Source organism: Aethalodelphis obliquidens, unplaced genomic scaffold (genome assembly GCF_003676395.1).
Source record: "Aethalodelphis obliquidens isolate GAN/ISIS:26980383/991018 unplaced genomic scaffold, ASM367639v1 scaffold50, whole genome shotgun sequence".
Classification (NCBI taxonomy): Eukaryota; Metazoa; Chordata; class Mammalia; order Artiodactyla; family Delphinidae; genus Aethalodelphis; species Aethalodelphis obliquidens.
This window is the reverse complement of record NW_020837994.1, coordinates 15,320,421-15,342,608: the sequence shown is the minus strand read 5'-3', so window position 1 is coordinate 15,342,608 and position 22,188 is coordinate 15,320,421. Positions and strand designations below refer to the sequence as shown.

General features: G+C 36.2%; 1 protein-coding gene across 3 annotated transcripts in view; it reads left to right on the top strand.

Moving 5' to 3' along the window:
* The window catches only part of NOX4 (NADPH oxidase 4), a 145,228-nt gene that overhangs the window by 63,552 nt on the left and 59,488 nt on the right, over positions 1-22,188 (top strand). For all 3 annotated transcript variants that reach the window (XM_027083632.1, XM_027083633.1, XM_027083634.1), the window contains one exon: positions 12,978-13,038. In XM_027083632.1, coding sequence (XP_026939433.1) covers positions 12,978-13,038 — 61 coding nt within the window. The remainder of the gene's footprint in view (positions 1-12,977; positions 13,039-22,188) is intronic.

Below are 22,188 nucleotides of genomic sequence, written 5' to 3'. Positions count from 1 at the left end.
CACCCTCCCTATCCCACCCCTCCAGGCGGTCACAAAGCACCGAGCTGATCTCCCTGCGCTATGCGGCTGCTTCCCACTAGCTATCTACCTTATGTTTGGTAGTGTATATATGTCCATGCAACTCTCTCGCTTTGTCACAGCTTACCCTTCCCCCTCCCCATAGCCTCAAGTCCATTCTCTAGTAGGTCTGTGTCTCTATTCCTGTCTTACCCCTAGGTTCTTCATGACTTTTTTTTTTCTTAAATTCCATATATATGTGTTAGCATACGGTATTTGTTTTCTCTTTCTGACTTACTTCACTCTGTATGACAGACTCTAGGTCTATCCACCTCATTACAAATAGCTCAATTTCGTTTCTTTTTATGGCTGAGTAATATTCCATTGTATATATGTGCCACATCTTCTTTATCCATTCATCCGATGATGGACACTTAGGTTGTTTCCATCTCCGGGCTATTGTAAATAGAGCTGCAATGAACATTTTGGTACATGACTCTTTTTGAATTATGGTTTTCTCAGGGTATATGCCCAGTAGTGGGATTGCTGGGTCCTATGGTAGTTCTATTTGTAGTTTTTTAAGGAACCTCCATACTGTTCTCCACTGAGTCTAACCTTTAAGGTCATGATGACTATTTCTCTTTAGCTGATAAGAGGACTGGGAAATGTACTTATGGCGGAGGTAGTTTGGGAAGAACCACCAAAGACAAAGGGAAACAATTTACTGAGAACATCTGGTTAGAGAGAGCAGGTCAAGTTTTCACCTCCACTGCCCCATTCTCAGGGCTAACAGTGGAAAATTACTTGCTCCTAATTTCTGTTGCTTATTTGACAAATGTTATCAATATATCTTAGGTTTGCCTAGCAACCTGCAGGTCAAAATGGATCTTGACTTTGCAAGTTTTGGTTTTGTATTCACATTTATCCTTATTTTAAACATCAGTTTTTGTATGTTTTGATTATGCCATATTAAACCTCAAAGTGTTAATTGTTTTAGAAAGAATTATATCTCATAGATATTTTAAATTGCAACAATAGTTGGCTTCCAAAAGAAATTTTAAGGCAAAGGAAGATTCTTTTCACCAGACCATCTGTGTACCATGTACTTTGTGTAGGCTTAGGAAATGGTTTATAGCCCTCCCACATTTGGGGGGATTGCTAGCTGTCTCACTCATACCATGCCCCAAGGGAGTCTCTGTTTTTGTAAGAGGGAAAAGAGGTGAACTGTACTGCTGCCTGGAAATGAATTTGAGTAAAGCAAAAACATTTCTAAGCTAAATTTTACATTATGCTATTATGTTAATTTACTGTCTTTTCCTGCCATTTCCTTCTGTTTGGCACTTACATGTAAAATACATGCTTTTCAAGCATTTTCACTGGATAGTTTTAAGGGTTCCTTTGAAATAAAACAAAGCAAAACAAAGTGACTTAGGGTTTCCCTGGTGGCACAGTGGTTGAGAGTCCACCTGCCGATGCAGGGGACACGGGTTCGTGCCCCGGTCTGGGAAGATCCCACATGCCGCGGAGCGGCTGGGCCCATGAGCCATGGCCGCTGAGCCTGCGCGTCCGGAGGCTGTGCTCCGAAACGGGAGAGGCCACAACAGTGAGAGGCCTGCATACCACAAAACAAACAAACAAACAAACAAAAAACACAAAGAGACTTCCACTATGCCAATTCCCACTAAAATTGTATACACATCCCATCTTTGTCAAGGATAATAGTACCTACTAATTAAATGCCTAAACAAACTTTGAAAATATTATATTATTTAGTTCTATATTTCTATGTGATGTGTACTGTTAACTCTCTATGATACAGAAAATAATGTGACTCAGAAATATTAGATAGCACACAACTAATTAGTGGCCCAGGTGAGATAGAAACACAGACTGCCTAGCTGAAAGGTGTATTGTTAGCTATTCGGCCCTGTCTCTCTCATGCCTCACCACCTAGCCATGTTCAGGGCATTCATATTTCTAAAACTCCTGTTGCTCTTAGGCATACTTGTTGGAGTCAACAAAAAAGAATTACCATTTAAAAGAGAAATTTATGAAACTATAAAAATGTATTTTCAAGAGAAATATGAAGTTGAAAGTTTTATATTGCCCCCACTACTGAGCTCTTCAAATACTGTGGGGAGTTGAAAGTCAAATTCCCCTGTTAGAAAAGTCTAATATTTACTTTAATATATTGTGTCAGTATAAGGAAAAATCAAATCTATAAAATATCCATTGATCCCAGATTCAGTAGCTTGAATTTCACCTCATTTTTTAAACAGAGATGAAGCTTTTACAACCGAAAATAACAAAAAAAAGTTGGTGCAAAGATAAGGTACAGAAGCCCTATAATCTTTTTCATAATTTCAGTCAAAGTAAGGCTAAGTTTTGACTACTGATTTAATTAGGAACTCAAAGGTTGGACTTTTCATTGCTTAAAGTGCTTCAACATTTCTTATACTTGACACTGACTTTGCTACACATGGAAGCCATGCTTATTTGGTGGGTGTTCCCAGAAAGTTGTGATTGTTTTCTGCGGTAACACTTGCATTCTCTCAGGGTGTAACCAGCAGGAACGTTTGCTGACAAAGGTTGTTGGAGATCAGAGGCTACTGTACAGTATTAGACCATAGATTTTGGAATCCTGGACAGCTGGGATTGGAGACCTGAATACCCCACTTATTAGTACTGTGACCTTGAACAAGATAATTAACACACTTACCTTTGGTTTACTTCTTTATAAAACATGGATAATAATAGTAACTTCTCTATGAAGCTTTGAATATGAATTAAAAAGATATAATCAAGCTAAGCAGGGTGCTTGGCACACAGGAGGTTCTCAGTCAGTTAGAAGTTGTTTCTGTTGTTGTTGTTGTTTTTCTCACTCCAATCCCACAATTAAAAAAAAAATTTTTTATTGGAGTATAGTTGATTTACAACGTTGTATTAGTCTCAGTTGTACAGCAAAGTGAATCAGTTATACATATACATATATCTACTTTTTTTTTTACATTCTTTTCCCATATAGGCCATTACAGAGTACTGAGTAGAGTTCCCTGTGCTATACAGTAGGTCCCTATTAGTTATCTATTTTATATATAGTAGTGTGTATATGTCAATCCCAATCTCCCAATTTATCCCTCCCCCCGGCTTCTCCCCTGGTAACCACAAGTTTGTTTTCTACATCTGTGACTCTATTTCTGTTTTGTAACTAAGTTCATTTGTACCTTTTCTTAGATTCCACATATAAGCGTTGTCGTATGATATTTTCATTTCCAATAATGAGTGGACAATCAAAACAGGATTAAACTGATTTTTTTTTGCTTCCTTCTCCAGCATGCAATAACTAACTAAGCTCTGGCCACAGACTGGTTTAGAAACAGTCATTTGGGGGACTGATGATTTGCCTCTTGTGGTTTACTAGCCCGTGGGATGAAGGATGTTTCAAGTTGGGTTTCCAGGGAAACAGACTGGGAGTAGAGATTTGCGTGCCAGAGGTTTGTTGGTTAGTGTGCTCAGATCAACAGCTGGTAAGGAGTGAGGGACTAAGGAGGCAAGGCAGAAGTTGAACTGTGATATAGTCTCCACAGAGACCTCAGCAGCTCACACAGGAGATCTACAGGTAAAATGATAGTTCAGAGTTGTCCTGTCTTGAAGTCAGGACAAATCTGTGTACTCCCAAATTACAGTCATTGGGTTTGACGCTTAGACATGGGTGGGGAAGCGTTTGTCTGTGGATGGCAATTCCTGGGGAGGGTCTCAGAAGTAGCTCTCAGCAGGCAGCACTTTCAGCAGCTGGGAGATTGGGGAAATGAGTGTTTTAATACTGAAAATTGGGAAAAGGGAGAAGGGAAGAAGACCTGAACAGGGCACCACAGTTTCCACTACACACAACACTTAGATAGATGTATTTAAATTTATATATTTATATACATTTATATACCTATAAATATATAAAAGGTGTATTAAAATATAGCTTTTGTGAGATAATTCTATTTTTAAAACTTAAACTTGAGACACATATAAATTCTAATAGTTTATCTAAAGTTATTGAACTTTAAAAATTTGTAGTCCAAACAGCAGATTTACTTGTTTCTTTGCTGTGAGGGAAGGAGGTATCTAAAACACAAATTGTTTAAAGGATCAAAAAAACCAAAGTAACACAATTGATGACAAAGTTGGAACCAAAATTCAAGTTTTCTGATTCTTTTCTTTCTTTAAACCTTTGACTTAAAACCTGGGTAGATTTTTCTTTTCTTTTCTTTTTTTTTTTTGACTATGTAGTTGATCTCTTAAAGTGTTTTCTAGCTGTGCTCTGTAATTACCAAACTTTGGATTTTCTGCCAAAACAAATGTATTAAGGTATGCTCTCATCTAATTTGATATGTAAATCAGAGATGATTTTAAAAAGCCAAACTTAAGAAAGCATGAAACCTACTGTTTACTACAGAATGTAACATCTCTTTGTATTTAACTGAGGTAGATATTATTTATGTTTATTAATACTTTTCATGGATTCTCAAGTAAAGAATGCAGAATCTGCTTTTGTATAGCAGTAATTGATTGAAGTTTGCATAAATATCTCTGTATCCTTTCATTATTATTTTTATTCAGAAACACATGTGCTTTCCTGACATCTGTATTTTAAGTTGTATGATTCATTATTTTTAAACTTGGATAACCTGATTTCACATATTTTTCCATGAGTCACAGGAAAGTCTAGTTGTTAGTTTGTTATTGTCTGTACTTTTACATAGCATGCCTGCACTTGCCATCGTTTTTCTGATTTTTGTTTTTCATGTCTCAACCAGTCACTTTGGGAATAGTCCTTCCAGTTTTCAATGAAAACCAGACAAGAATGGCCATGGATTTCTCAAGACTGGCAAACTATTTTTGTTATTATTTGTTTAATTCCATGGGTTTAAATATAACCAGGGAGTCTGCATCAGTTGTTTTGATCTTGGGTCTTGATCTCATCTATTTAACTCTTAAAAATTACTTTTCTCTAGGGTTTCACTAATCTTTTGCTTGGACAATTTAGAAACTCAGCTGGGATGGGTGATACATTAGCAAGGCAACAATGTGTCTTAACCATAGAGCAAGCACAGTGGTGGAAATTGCTCCAGAAGGTCACTAACGTTCAGGAAACTTAACAGGGCATCTGAATTCTCTGAAAATTAGACATTATCTAACTGCTCTAGTTTGACTTTTTTCCAGGGGAAAAGAAAATATTCCTTCGGTGCCTAATGTGATCCTGCATGATAAATATGAACTTAAATAGGTCACTGTATTCAGAGCAAACCTGTTGTTTAATATTAAACTTGGTTTATTCAATTGGTATTTTTGGCTGCCTCCTTTTACCTAGATACCAAAGAGAAGATGATCAATAAAAGTTCCTTTCTTGACTTAATATCTCCTTTCTGCTACTTCCCCATTTCTCAGTTCTTCCTTTCCTCTTATTCTCTGTTAAATCCACCAACTTTGCCCATACCACTCTACTTAAACATTTCTGAGGTCAACAGTGACCATGTTATTGCTAGGTCCAAGGGTCATTTCGCAGTCCTCAGTTGGACTGACCTCTCATCTCCATTTGGCACAGCTGATCTCTTGCTTTATCGATACCCTGCCTTCATTGTGCTTCCAGGACATCCGCTCACCTGGTTTGTCTCCTAGGTTTCAGGGTACTTTTACTCGGTCTTTCTTTCTTTGCTATTCCTTGTCATCCCATGACCTCTAAATATCAGAACACTCCAGTGTCCATTCCTTGAACTACTTTTCCTCCAGCTAAATTCATTTCTCTGGTGATCTTTCCTATTGATGTATCCGTATGCTATCATCTCCCAAATTTATAGTTCTGGCCCAGACCCCATCTTTGAAATTCAGGATCCTGTGTCCAATCGTCTACCAGGAACTTCCACTTGGATGTCTAATAGACATCTTAAATTAACATGTCTAAAATTGAACTAACCTTTGGCCTTCCAACCTATTCCACCCACCATCTTCTCCCACTTCAGTTAATGCCAACTCAGTTGTCCATGTTGCTCAGGCTGAAAACCTGAACATCATTCTTGACTTTTACCAGTTTTTAAAAATATAGGCAAAAGTCCATCCACAAATTTTCTTGGCTTTACCTTCAAAATATGTCCACCATTTCCACCGTTGCCACACTGGTCCAATCTACTACCATTGGATAGCCTCCTGACTCCTCTGCATCTGTCTGCCCTTACTCAGCTACCATTTTTTTTTTTTTTTTACATCTTTATTGGAGTATAATTGCTTTCCAATGGTGTGTTAGTTTCTTCTTTATAACAAAATGAATCAGTTATACATATACATATGTTCCCATATCTCTTCCCTCTTGCGTCTCCCTCCCTCCCACCCTCCCTATCCCACCCCTCTAGGTGGTCCCAAAGCACCGAGCTGATCTCCCTGTTCAGCTACCATTTAATCTTAACAAGCTGCCAAGGTGATTATTTTGAAATGAAAATCAGATTATGTCATTTTTCTGTTAAAAAAACAGGCAGTTTTCACCTTGAGCTATACTTGATATCTGTTGACTTGTATCTGCGTGAGTGTGTGTGTGTGGGGAGGGGTGTGAGTGGAGAAGGGAGATCAGAGGTTAGAGTGTCTGGAATAGACTAAGGAAAAGGAAGGATGGTAGGAAATAATGTCAGAGAAGTCATGAGGAGTCAGATTATGTAGGGTTTATATGACACTGCAAGGGCTTTGGTTTTTACTTTGAGTGAGGAAGGAGCCATTGGGTGGCTCTGGGTAGAGGAAGGACATGACCTGGCTTAGTTTTTAACAGGAGCACTCTGGATGCTATGTTAGGGTTAGATGAAGGGCAGAGCAGAGAGACCAGTTAGGAGGCCATTGTCATCCACCTGGGGTATGATGCTGCTTGGACCAGGATGGTGACAGTGGAGCTGGTGAGAGGTATCAGGTTCTTAATATATTTGAAAGAGTTAGCAGGATTTCTTGATAGACTGGGTATGGAATGGGAAGGAAATACAAGAGTTAGGGTTTTTATTTTATTTATTTATTTTTTCTTTTATTTTTTGGTCTGAGCAACTGGAGCTGCATTATCTGAGATAGGGAGGGCCCTCCCTATCAAATTCTCATCTACAAAAGCTCTCATTCTGATGAGAATTTGTAGAGCCCAGTTTGGGATATGTAAATGTGATATGGCACTTAGTCTACTTTTATCAAGTATTTCCTGAGCAAATGAATGACATCTCAGCCCTACTTTCCACTGTACAGACTATTCCTGTATCTTGAGCCCTTTTTGTCCCACCTCTACTTGTCCTACTTGTGTTTGGATTTGTGGGAGCGTAGCTGCCTGGCTTGTGCTTGGGGTGAGGTAATTTGGGGGTCAAGTTATCCCATATACAGACATGAACACATTTCTTCTCTTTTTTAAAATGATAAGTCCATCCTCAGCTTTCTTCTGTTGTCTGTGAGGTCTCTGAGACCTAAGTTTTCCCAGTGAGGTGTGAGAAAGATGGGTTTGCTTCTCAAGGTGATCCCTTTTCTGAAGGTTGTGCGATTTCAGCTTTGGAATTTTTTCCAGTCAGTTCCCAAACCACCATGTCACCCACATTTCGTCTTTCAAAATGTGTTGACACCTCTCTATTGTTGTTATCATTCCCTGTGTTACCTTTGATATTGCCATGTGTATTTTTATATTCATAAATTGTTATTTCAGTGTTTTGGTTTTTTTCTTTTGAGGGAGCTGAGATAAATGCACATATTCCATTGAAGTTAGCAAAAATCTCACTTACATACTTTTCCAGGATCTTTCTGTTTAATATTTAGCATTTTTTTCATGAAACTATACAAGTAAACACTTTTTCCTTCAAGTAAACCAGTAAATATTGAAATGTTATATTTGTCAAAACGTTTAGAGTCACGATGTTGCACTAATTGTGATGGATTTTGCACTCCTGGCACATTATCTCCTCTCTTACTTTTAGAACAATCCTCATTTGTGAAGTTACATGAGCTCCTAGTATAGTCTGTGAAACTTTTTAATACTCAATACATGTTTGTTGAATGTTTGAATAAATTGTAGAAGAATTGCCCATTGTTGAAGTCCTTATTCATTCTCAGGTTAATTCTCCAATATTTTATTAACTGATATTTGAATGCATACCCAATAAGGATAAGATGCTATGGAATATATGGTAATGATTTAGAAATAGTTCTTGATCTCAAGACATTTATAGTATATTAATACTGGAAAAATTACACAAAATTAAAGAGGTAAACTGTCATAAAGGGCATAAAAGTCAAGTAATTTGGAATTTCAGAGAAGAGAGGGATTTTTGTAGCATGGGAAATCAAGATTTCTTCATGGAAGTGGTAGCATTTGAGATGGGCCTTAAAGAATTACCGGTGTCCAGTATGAGAAATGGGAATGAAGTCATTCTAAATGAGTATACTAGTAAGTGAGAAAACGAAGAGACAAGAAAATATATTAGTTGATCCATGTTGGCTTAGCTGGATTAGAGTGAATCAAAGAGGAAAAATGGGATATAAAATTGGAAAGAATTTGGGACAAATGTGGTTGGTCAGAGACCGTAGGAAAGAAAGAATGTGCGTGTTTTCCCATAATAGGATACGAAAGGTTAATCAATAGGAGATTGCTGTGATCAGACGTTTTCTTTGGTAATATTATTTGAAAGGACTTGAAAGTTGATTGAATGCTGGCAGGAAGAGAAATACCTGGTATTACTCTGAGATTTGAACCTCTGTTCTGGTGGGATGTAGGTTCCATGTCCAGACCTAGGGGAATTAGAAGGAGAAGATAATTTAGGAAAGAAGAGAAGAGCAATTTTAGATATATTACATTTAGAGCGAATTTCAAGTAGAAATTATCTAGCAGGCATAGAAAATGTGAAACTAGAGCTTTGGAAAAGAGGGTTAAAAATAAAGACCTGACAATAATGATTAAAGAACATCATATTCTGTGATCATTTTCTCTGGTTTAAGAAATTTGTTACATTGAAAATTTAATATTTACCATAGTAACATCCATTTTAGAATTATTTTTATTTATTGTTGCAAAGCTCTTGATTTAAAATAAACACATTGTGGCTTTTAAATTCATTTTCCGTGTTGAATAAATTCTTGTGCAGTGACATCATTTTTACATTTTGTTCTCAAATGTAAGATGATTATGTAATATCTGTTTATATTTTTGTGGGACTGTTATAAAATCATTAGTCATTTGAGCACATGAAAAACCCAATGCCATTTTGAACAAATAATTTGAAAGAAAAGGTTGTTTTTCTCCAGGATATCAAAGTACACATTCCTCCAGGTCTCTTGCAAATTCTGTCATTCTATTTTCTTCTCCTTAAACTAGGTGATGAGTATTCTGCTACTTATATTAAGGTCAATAACAGCCAAACTCCATTCTCTTCATCTGGGAAACTTAAGTGAGACTAAAGTAAGACTCAGGAATGTTTTAATGTTTATATTTTAAATTAAACTTTTAAAGTATGTAAATTTATAAACATTAAAAACCTTAATAATAAATTTTAAAAATAGATGTGTATGAAATGAGTTATTTTCTCTGTCTTCAACTTTACTTCCCAGAAATTAATATTCTTAACAATGTATCATATAGTCTCATCAATGTATTTGTGTATAGAGAAAAAACACTAATATCTGTTTTTTAAATTTTATTATTTATTTATTTATTTATGGCTGCATTGGGTCTTCATTGCTGCACGTGGGCTTTGTCTAGTTGCGGAGAGTGGAGGCTAGTCTTCATTGTGGTGTGTGGGCTTCTCGTTGCGGTGGCTTCTCTTGTTGCGGAGCACGAGCTCTAGGCGCATGGGCTTCAGTAGTTGTGGCACGTGGGCTCAGTAGTTGTGGCTCTCAGGTTCTAGAGCACAGGCTCAGTAGTTGTGGTGCACAGGCTTAGTTGCTCCGCGGCATGTTGGATCTTCCCGGACCAGGGCATGAACCCGTGTCCCCTGCATTTGCAGGTGGATTCCTAACCACTGTGCCACAAGTGAAGTCCCCTAATATCTGTTTTAATTTTAAGAGTGTGAACTTTACTACATGTCCTATAACATATTTTAACTGAAAATTTGTCATTAGCATATTTATTTTTAATGTTCTAAGAGAAACAATATAGCCAGATATATGAATACTTTATTATTTCTTCCCTTTGAGAAGTTTTCTAAGCACTTTTAAAAAGATAGTGAAACAACATTAAGGAATCACTACACTGTGCTTTAGACAACATTAATGAATCTGAACATTATTTTTGCAAAGGTACTAAAATGTGATTCTAAGATTTTCAGTCATTGTTTCAAACCACACATGGTGAAGTCATTCTGTGTGCTATTCTATGCAAGCCTCCTTCAAATCTGGGGTGATATGACTGGGCAAAGACTCTGTTAAAATCTGTCTTCTTCATTCCTAGCTAGTTTGAGGAAGTATCAGTAATTTATAAAGGCATCATTCCCAAGAGTTTGAGAGGAACAATATTGTGTTCTACCTGTTCACAACCAGATCAACCTTAAAAGCTATCCTGATACATTTGGCCAACACTTAGAAGAAGGAGGTTTATAGGCTCCTACAAGGCCTGAGGGAATGTTAAACATCATATGTAATTATCTTTTACAATGTCTGCACTGAAAGAATAGAACAGAGATATGAATATTTGGCAAAATGTACATTTTCCTTTAGAATACATTATAAGATTAACTCAAGCCAGATGCGCACTCAGGCATACAAAGACTAACTTTGTTGCTCCCTATTCTATCTTCTTGGCTTAGATCTTCTTTTCATAACCTAAGATTTAGTTCACAATAAGGGAAACATCAAGAGACATGGGAACAATCAGATTGGTAGCTTGGAACTCTGTTGGGATTCTTGCTTTCTGGCAGCTACAACTTTTACAGCATAGAGGCTCTGGCCGGCGTTAAGTATTGATAGTACGAAGTAAAAGTGGTGGTGGGTTTTTACAGATCACATCATCTTATTTGGAGATGTACTAATGACAAAACATTGCTCTTGGAGTTATTAAAAACTAGAATGTAAATTAAATAATTAAATGTTAGATTGAGAATTATAAATGAAGTAATATTTTACTAGTATAAATAATATTTAAGTAATATGATTTTTATATTCTTTTCATTTATTTCAATATTTTAAACTACAGTTAGTAGTAATAATCCTATTAGAAACACTGATTGTGAAACAGTGGTTTGGAAATTCCATGTTACAATAAATCTCAACCCTGAACATGTGCTTTTTAGTTTGTTTATGATTTGTCATGAAGAAATGATTAATACCTAACTTTTTATTTAGTGTTTTCACTGACCTCCAAGCTACTTATCTTCTTTGATGAGCTGTTTACATATCTCCATGGTGTCTTCACCTTCCTTTATTTCTTTTCCTTAGAGCATCCCTATGTGACCTACGTTAGTTAGTCAACATAGTGAGCTCGAGGATCTTCAACTTACTTCATGTAACCTATTCTCTATCACGAGGCCCTCAGAGCCACTGGCATAGTCTTTCATCTGTGCTTTAACTTCAGCCCATATTTCCCCTTAATTCATATTGTTGTACATTGATTCCACTAATTTTCAACAAATCCTTTTTTCCCTCTACTCCATTTGACTTCTCATGCAATCCTTAGCCATTTTCCATATCTTTGCTTAGTGGAGACAGTGGCCTGCCATAGTTACGAACTGTGTAGGCAGACAAACCCAGACCCAAATTCTGTCTTGGGCAAGTTGATTTTTTTTTTTCCTTTTTTAAAATTTTTATTGGAGTATAGTTGATTTAAAATGTTATGTTAGTTTCTGCTGTATAGCAAAGTGAATCAGTTATATATATATATCCACTCTTTTTAAAGACAAGTCACCAGGGTTATTGTGAGCTTTTAGAAATGAGGCACTTAGCCCTGCCCTTGGTACGTGATATTCAATGAACACTGGCTAGTCACATGCAGATGATCCCTTACCCATAACCCTTATGCTAGATGTATTTTCGGAATTCAGAATTTTGAGGGTTGTAAAAGGTATGCATAATTAATATATTACCTAAGATGTCTAGTAGGATATGAGGCAGCATTCTTAAACAAATGGGTATTTCTGTAGGAAAATAGTTCTGTATGAACTTTTATACAGAAGTATTAGCCTCCTATCATTACCTTCCCATCAATTCAGGTCTGATAGTGCCACCAAATGTGTTATGAAAAAACTCATTTTTGAAAATCTCTGAATTTTAGAATTGTGGAAGGGGATTGGGATTCTGTAAAATAAAGGGAGATACTGCATTTTCTTATTGTGAACTAAAAATTATTCTCTCATTTTTACTCTGTGGCTGTTTCCTACATTTGCTAAACATGGGACCACAGGTACTTTTTCTTACCTCCAGTACCACAGCTTACTCCCCTCCTCAGGTACCCTTGCCACTTTACTCCAGACTTCTTCTGAGAATTATGGGAGGGAATGAAATAAAACTCTTTCAGTAGGAGTTTCTTCACTGGACACAGAAAATTCAGGTCACATTGATAATTATTTTTTTCATTTCCCCGGAATTTGTTAGGATGTGAATCGTATCAGAATATCTGCAAAGAAAAAGACACCAAAATCATTAGTCTCCATTTCTTCCTTCGTGGTTAAAAGCTGTGTCCTCTTAAATATTTTAACTCAAAATATATTTAAGTAAGATTTATGCTTAGATATAATATACTAGCCGTTTTAGACTATGTGTATTTTTTGTTTTATATAATAAATATGGGCTTTTCGAGAAACGTATAATGTCTTATTGACTGGTTGGCATTGCTTTTTTTCTCCCACTAATGAGGATCTCTATAGATTTTTTTTAGTCCATTCCTTTCCATTTCTTATCGATTTTGGAGATTTGCTCTGAGAATAAAAGTAGTAATTGAATCATATTCTGGTGCTACATAATTATTATTCAGAATTGACTCCAGTATTTATTTATTTTTTTAGTGTCCTACTGAAACCAAAGCAACATTTGGGGTCCACCTTAAAATAGTAGGAGACTGGACAGGTATGTAGAACATAAAGTTTTAAAATATATCCTTTGAAAATAATGGGTCATACAATAATGTTGATGTCTAAATAGTGGAATGACCAGCACATATAGAAATGTGTATGTGTTCTCAAGCTGTTGTTTTGTTTTCCTTCTTTGCTTGTACAGTTTTAACATTCATGTGTTTTTTTTTTTTCTTCTGTAAGATGCATTTTTGGAATTGGAATACCTTGGATATCAGTAATTGTTAATAGTGTGTTGTTCATGTGATTGTAAATCATAGATTTCTACCTGCTTGTCAGATGTACTGGAAGTAGTGGGAACACTGAAATGTCTTTTAGAAAATGTCATTTTAAAATTAGTGGTTGGTTTTACTTTCAAAATAATCAACACGTGGGATTGAGATCACACAAATCTTCTAGTTCTTACATGATTGTCTGCGTGGTATTATCTATATATATAGCAACTCTACAACATCTTTTGAATAGTGGTCATTTATAATAGCAAAAGGTGCATTGTATTAAGAGTTCTGAGTAAATAAACATTATTCAATTCATTCTTATATTCCCTTTGCCCAACAGAGTGACTGACAAGTGAGTGCTCAGCAAACGTTAGCTTGTTGGCTGGTTGTTTATTTTGGCTATTCAAAGGAAAGGATGCAAATGTAAATAAAAAATAATTTTGAATTGAATGCTAAACTAGGAGTTGGTTTGTGAAAACTATACAGAATCAGAAAAAGGCAGATTCAGTGTAATCTCGGGCAATAAGAGAAGCTTCACAGAGAAGATAGAATTTGAGCTGAACATTGAAAATCAGACAAATGAAGAAAGAAGAAGGTCATTTAAGTGAAATCCACAGCACTGTCAAAAAGTAAGGAAGGTAATGATTAAACCTTATTTGAGAAGTGTGAGTCAGTCAGTCTAGCAGAAGCAAAGATATTGTTCTGGGGAGTAGTATGGAAAAACCATTTACGGTCAGCATGGTAAAGATCTTGAATGCCTTGACAAGGTGTCAGAACAACTTAGAGATGTTAGGGAATCTTTGAAGGATTTGGAACGTCGTAATGTAAATGGTATTGATAACTTGGTAGTTGATTAGATTAGGATCAAAGGAAGACTTATTGGTACTGGAAGGCAGAGGAGAAGGAGTCAATAAAGGAGTGAGGATGGAAACTGAGGACTAGAAGAAATGTATTTGCAAATGCAGCTTAAGAAGTTAGTATTGGAAAGGGGGGGACTAATTGTTGTAAAAATTAGGAAAGGACAAGATGTTATGTAACAGGGAAGAGATATTTTAGAAAGGACAGTGAAAGAGCTTATATTATACAGTTAAATAATAATAGTGTGTATAAAATCCTTTGTCTCTAAAAAGAGCAGTCAGCTTGGAAATGGAGATGAGAAGAAAATGGGGAAAATATGCAACATAGGATTTAATGGGCAAACAAAGAAACTAATCCAAAGATCTTTGAGCAGTGATGACCTATTTGGAATCATGAAAAATCAGGCTTAAATTCATATTATTCATTTGATAGCTTTCGAAAGAGATCATTGTAGTCCATTGTTAGAAGAATACTGGTGTAGTATAGAAATAGTAATTCTCATAAGCCCAGAACTAGTTGATATAATAAAAATTGTTTTGCACTGTTTGGCAAATAAAGAATGAACTGAAATTCTTCTCTGGTAAGAATCCCAATATAGTAAGAATTAACTTCAATAATGAATGGTAATTGATAGAATTCTATATCTGAAGGATAACAAGCATAATGAAGTCATAATTTAATTCATCAGGTTAAGCAGAAAGTTCATCAGGGCTTTTTTTTATTTTTATTTTTTAAACATCTTTAACGGAGTACAATTGCTCTACAATGGTGTGTTAGTTTCTGCTTTATAACAAAGTTAATCAGCCATACATATACATATATCCCCATATCTCCTCCCTATGTCATCTCCCTCCCACCCTCCCTATCCCACCCCTCAGTGGTCACAAACCACTCAGCTGATCTCCCTGTGCTATGCGGCTGCTTCCCACTAGCTATCAATTTTATATTTGGTAGTGTATATATGTCGATGCATCTCTCTCACTTCGTCCCAGCTTACATTTCCCCCTCTCCGTGTCCTCAAGTACATTCTCTATGTCTGTGTCTTTATTCTGGTCTGGCCCCTAGTTTCTTCATAACCATTTTTATTTTTTTTTAGGTTCCATATATATGTGTTAACATATGGTAATTGTATTTCTCTTTCTGACTTACTTCACTCTGTATGACAGACTCTAGGTCCATCCACCTCACTACAAATAACTCAATTTTGTGTCTTTTTATGGCTGAGTAATATTCCATTGTATATATGTGCCACGTCTTCTTTATCCATTCATCTGTCAATGGACAGATGTCTGGGCTATTGTAAATAGAGCTGCAATGACCATTGTGGTACATGACTCTTTTTGAATTATGGTTTTCTCAGGGTATATGCCCAGTAGTGGGACTGCTGGGTCATATGGTAGTTCTATTTCTAGTTTTCTCAGGAACCTCCATACTCTTCTGCATAGTGGCTGTATCAATCTGCATTCCCACCAACAGTGCAAGAGGGTTCCCTTTTCTCCACATCCTCTCCAGCATTTATTGCTTGTAGATTTTTTGATGATGGCCATTCTGACTGGTGTGAGATGATATCTCATTGTAGTTTTGATTTGCATTTGTCTAATGATTAGTGATGTTGAGCACCCTTTCATGTGTTTGTTGGCAATCTGTATATCTTCTTTGGAGAAATGTCTATTTAGGTCTTCTGCCCATGTTTGGATTAGGTTGTTTGTTTTCTTGATATTGAGCTGCATGGGCTGCTTGTAAATTTTGGAGATTAATCCTTTGGCAGTTGCTTCACTTGCAAACATTTTCTCCAATTCTGACGGTTGTATTTTCGTCTTGTTTATGGTTTCCTTTGCTGTGCAAAAGTTTTTAAGTTTCATTAGGTCCCATTTGTTTATTTTTGTTTTTATTTGCATTTCTCTAAGAGGTGGTTCAAAAGGATCTTGCAGTGTTGTATGTCATAGAGTGTTCTGCCTATGTTTTCCTCTAAGAATTTTATAGTGTCTGACCTTGCATTTAGGTCTTTAATCCATTTTGAGTTTATTTTTGTGTATGGTGTTAGGGAGTGTTCTAAATTTGTTCTTTTACATGTAGCTCTCCAGTTTTCCCAGCACCACTTATTGAAGAGGCTGTCTTTTCTCCATTGTATATCCTTCCCTCCTTTGTCATAGATTAGTTGACCATATGTGTGTGGGTTTATCTCTGGGCTTTCTATCCTGTTCCATTGATCTATATTTCTGTTTTTGTGCCAGTACTATACCCACTTGATTACTGTAGCTCTGTAGTATAGTCTGAAGTCCGGCAGCCTGATTCCTCCAGCTCCATTTTTCTTTCTCGAGATTGCTTTGGCTATTCGGGCCAAAGATTCAGTGTAATCTTTTATACTGAATCTTGTTTTTCCAAGATTCCAAACAAATCGTGAAATTTTTTCTAGTTCTGTGAAAAATGCCATTGGTAGTTTGATAGGGATTGCATTGAATCTGTAGATTGCTAGGGGTAGTGTAGTCATTTTCACAATATTGATTCTTCTAGTCCAAGAACATGGCATATCTCTCCATCTATTTGTATCATCTTTAATTTCTTTCATCAGTGTCTTGTAGTTTTCTGCATACAAGTCTTTTTTCTCCTTAGGTAAGTTTATTCCTAGGAATTTTATTCTTTTTGTTGCAATGGTAAGTGGGAGTGTTTCCTTAATTTCTCTTTCAGGTTTTTCATCCTTAGTGTATAGGAATGCAAGAGATTTCTGTGAATTAATTTTGTATCCTGCTACTTTACCAAATTCATTGTTTAGCTCTAGTAGTTTTCTAGTAGCATCTTTAGGATTCTCTATGTATAGTATCATGTCATCTGCAAATAGTGACAGCTTTACTTCTTTGCCAATTTGGATTCCTTTTATTTCTTTTTCTTCTCTGATTGCTGTGGCTAAAACTTCCAAAACTATGTTGAATAATAGTGGTGAGAGTGGACAACCTTGTCTTATTCCTGATCTTAGAGGAAATGGTTTCAGTTTTTCACCTTTGAGAACAATGTTGGCTGTGGGATTGTCATATATGGCCTCTATTATGTTGAAGTAAGTTACCTCTATGCCTACTTTCTGGCAGGTTTTTATCATAAATCGGTGTTGAATTTTGTCAAAAGTTTTTTTTACATCTATTCGGATGATCATATCATTCGGATGATCATCATCATATCGGATGATCATATGATCATATCATATCCTTCAATTTGTTAATATGGTGTATTACATTGATTGATTTGCGCATATTGAGGAATCCTTGCATTCCTAGGATAAACCCCACTTGATCATGTTGTATGATCCTTTTAATGTGCTGTTGGATTCTGTTTGCTAGTATTTTGTTGAGGATTTTTGCATCTGTGTTCATCAGTGATATTGGCCTGTAGTTTTCTTTTTCTGTGACATCTTTGTCTGGTTTTGGTATCAGGGTGATGGTGGCCTCGTAGAATGAGTTTGGGAGTATTCCTCCCTCTGCTATATTTTGGAAGAGCTTGAGAAGATTAGGCGTTAGCTCTTCTCTAAATGTTTGATAGAATTCGCCTGTGAAGCCATCTGGTCCTGGGCTTTTGTTTGTTGGAAGATTTTTAATCACAGTTTCAATTTCAGTGCTGTGATTGGTCTGTTTATATTTCCTATTTCTTCCTGGTTCAGTCTCGGAAGGTTGTGCTTTTTTAAGAATGTGTCCATTTCTTCCAGGTTGTCCATTTTATTGGCATAGTGTTGCTTGTAGTAATCTCTCATGATCCTTTGTATTTCTGCGGTGACAATTGCTACTTGTCCTTTTTCATTTCTAATTCTATTGATTTGAGTCTTCTCCCTTTTCTTCTTGATGAGTCTGGCTAATGGTTTATCAATTTTCTTTATCTTCTCAAAGAACCAGGTTTTAGTTTTATTGATCTTTGCTATTGTTTCTTTCATTTCTTTTTCATTTATTTCTGATCTGATCTTTATGATTTCTTTCCTTCTGCTAATTTTGGGGTTTTTTGTTCTTCTTTCTCTAATTGCTTTAGGTGTAAGATATGGTCGTTTATTTGAGATGTTTCTTGAGGTGGGATTGTATTGCTATAAATTTCCCTCTTAGAAATGCTTGTGCTGCATCCCATAGGTTTGGTTTGGCATTTTTTCATTGTCATTTGTTTCTAGGTATTTTTTGATTTCCTCTTTGATTTCTTCAGTGATCTCTTAGTTATTTAGTAGTGTATTGTTTAGCATCCATGTGTTTGAATTTTTTGCAGATTTTTTCTTGTAATTGATATCTAGTCTCATAGCGTAGTGGTTGGAAAAGACACTTGATACGATTTCAATTTTCTTAAATTTACCAAGGCTTGATTTGTGACCCCAGATATGGTCTATCCTCGAGAATGTTCCATGAGCACTTGAGAATAAAGTGTATTTTGTTGTGTTTGGATGGAATGTCCTATAAATATCAATTAAGTCCATCTTGTTTAATGTATCATTTAAAGCTTGTGTTTCGTTATTTATTTTCATTTTGGATGATCTGTCCATTGGTGAAAGTGGGGTATTAAAGTCCCCTACTAAGATTGTGTTACTGTCGACTTCCCCTTTTATGGCTGCTAGCATTTGCCTTATGTATTGAGGTGCTCCTATGTTGGGTGCATAAATATTTACAATTGTTATATCTTCTTCTTGATTTGAGCCCTTGATCATTATGTAGTGTCTTTCTTTGTCTCTTCTAATAGTCTTTATTTTAAAATCTATTTTGTCTGATATGAGAATTGCTACACCAGCTTTCTTTTGATTTCCATATGCATGGAATATCTTTTTCCATCCCCTCACATTCAGTCTCTATGTGTCCCTAGGCCTGAAGTGGGTCTCTTGTAGACAGCATATATACAGGTCTTGTTTTTGTATCCATTCAGCCAGTGTATTCATTTTGGTTGGAGCATTTAATCCATTTACATTTAAGGCAGTTATTGATATGTATGTTCCTATTACCATTTTCTTATTGTTTTGGGTTTGTTATTGTAGGCCTTTTCCTTCTCTTGTGTTTCCCATCTAGAAAAGTTCCTTTAGTATTTGTTGTAAAGCTGGTTTGTTGGTGCTGAATTCTCTTAGTTTTTGCTTGTCTGTAAAGGTTTTAATTTCTGTGTCAAATCTGAATGAGATCCGTGCTGGGTAGAGTAATCTTGGTTGTAGGTTTTTCCCTTGCATCACTTTAAATATGTCCTGCCACTCCCTTCTGGCTTGCAGAGTTTCTGCTGAAAGATCAGCTATTAACCTTATGGGGATTCCCTTGTATGTTATTTGTTGTTTTTCCCTTGCTGCTTTTAATGTTTTTTCTTTGTATTTAATTTTTGATAGTTTGATTAATATGTGTCATGGCATGTTTCTCCTTGGATTTATCCCGTATGGGACTCTCTGTCCTTCCTGGACTTGATTATTTCCTTTCCCATATTAGGGAACTTTTCAACTATAATCTCTTCAAATATTTTCTCATTCCTTTTTTTTTTTCTCTTCTTCTGGGACCCCTATAATTCGAACGTTGTTGCACTTAATGTTTTCCCAAAGGTCTCTTAGACTATTGTCAATTCTTTTCATTCTTTTTTCTTTATTCTGCTCTGTGGTAGTTATTTCCACTATTTTATCTTCCAGATCCCTTATCCATTCTTCTGCCTCAGTTATTCTCTATTGATTCCTTCTAGAGAATTTTTAATTTCATTTATTGTGTTGTTCATTATTGCTTGTTTGTTCTTAATTCTTCTACGGCCTTGTTAAATATTTCTTGTATTTTCTCCATTCTATTTCCAAGATTTTGGATCATCTTTACTACCATTACTCTAAATTCTTTCTCAGGTAGACTGCCTATTTCCTCTTCATTTGTTTGGTCTGGTGCATTTTTGCCTTGCTCCTTCATCTGCTGTGTGTCTCTGTCTTCTCATTTTGCTTAAGGGGTGTCTGTGACCTTATTATGATTTTAGGCAGCCTGCTAATAGGTGGGGTTGTGTTTCTGTCTTGCTAATTGTTTGGCATAGGGTGACCAGTAGTGTAGCTTGCTGGTCGTTGAGTGGAGCTGGGTCTTAGCATTGAGATGGAGATCTCTGGGAGATCTTTTGCCATTTGATATTACGTGGAGCCAGGAGGTCTCTGGTGGACCAAAGTCCTGAACTCAGCTCTCCCACCTCAGAGGCACAGGCCTGACACCCGGCCAGAGCACCATGACCCTGTCAGCCACCTGGCTCAGAAGAAAACAGAGAAAAAAAGAAAGAAAGAAGAAGAAAATAAAATAAAAAGTTATTAAAATTAAAAACTAAAAATTTTTAAAAATAAAATTTAGAAATTAATAAAATGTTAAGAAAGAAGAGACCAACCAAACCAAAAAACAAATCCACCAATGATAACAAGCACTAAAAACTGTATTAAAAAAAAGAAAAAAAAAACAGACAAACAGAACACTAGGTAAAATGGTAAAAGCATAGATATATAGACAAACTCACACAAAGAAGCATACACATACACAAGATCTATAATCCTCCCAATGCAGACCACTACTAGCGTTCTCAGCCACACATGCACTTATAAATGTTAGTCACTGGCTTCACCTACACACTTGTGTGAAGTTTGCGTGACATGGACATCTTCTTAGTAATCTTCAATTTTCAAGTATACTGAAGAAGATAAAACATGTGGCAGGTGAAGTAATGGTCCCCCAAAGACACGGACATCCAAATCCCTGGCATCGCCTGGCTGCTGTGCAGCGATGGGGACCCAGAGCCCCATCATGGCTTATTACTAGCTATTGTTACTGAGTTTCTTCATAAAGTTATTTTCTATTTTCAGTGGCTCATTAAAATAAATGATTATCTGATTATCTCGTCATTTATTTCAACCTTCTCTATTAGGAACACTTAATAGTTTTAATTTTATCCTCTTTTTTAATATACAGTGCCATTGAGGGAGAAACAAGATCATTCTCTTCAGAGAGTTCAGTTCCAGTTAGATGCTTTTCAATTAATAGACTTTCTTGGTTGTTGACTTTAAATATTTGTTGATTTGGAAAAAAATGTCAGGCGTTCATGCAGAGAACCACTAAATAGTTCTGCCACTATCTGGCACTTTAATTCAAAAGACGTTTTAGCTGTCTTAAAAAAATGGAATTATAATTATGAAAGGAAAATTGGGAATATCATTGCTGAAATCAAGGGTTATTGGGTTTTTATTCTAAAAGAATTGCTTATTAAGTATTACTCAGTATTAAGAGTAGTAAGTATAGAAAACACCAAAGAGATGCTTAAGAAGTTGAGTATCAAAGGTTTACTTCTCTAAACTGACTGAGAGATATTTTACAGTGACTATTTCTTCCCTGAAATATGTTCTCCCTGGGCACGTCTAAAGAACAGGTTTAATACCACCTCATGTGTCTAATGTAAGACTAATCAGCTACACCGAGCTGTAGAGTACCCAAGAAGCAAATGAAGCAGCCAGAAGAAGAGACCTGTAGTGACCTGAAATACACTTCTTGTTGTTGTTGTTGTTTCTATGACTAGCAAATTATAATGGTCATATTTGTGGAAGATAACATTTAAACTATGTGTAATTTGGGGTAATAGTCAAATGTTTATTAAGCACTTACTCTATGCCAGACATTGCACTAGTCTCTGGAGATACGGTGCTGACCAATGCTGTGTTCTAACCAGTAGAGACCTCCAAGAAACAAAAAAGCAAATCAATACATAGTGTGTTAGTGATGAGTGCTATGAAGAAAACTAAAGGAAGGTAAGGGAGTAAGAATGATGAAGGGTGGTAGTGCTATTTAGATAAGGTATTTAGTTATGGACTTTCTGAACAGACATCTAAGTAGATGAGGGAATAAATCAGGTGGATTTCAGAAAGAAGTGTGCTTAGGCAAAGGAAACAGTAAGTGCGAAGTCCCTGAGGTGGCGGTAACTTTGGATAGTCAGGGAACTGCAAGGATCCCAGTGGGGCTGGAATACAGTCAGTGAAGGGGGATAGTAGTGGAAAATGAGATCAGAGAGGGGAGTTGGGGATCAGACTCTGTGGGTTACAGGAGGACTTGGATTTTAATCTGATTGAGATAAAAGGCATGATTTTG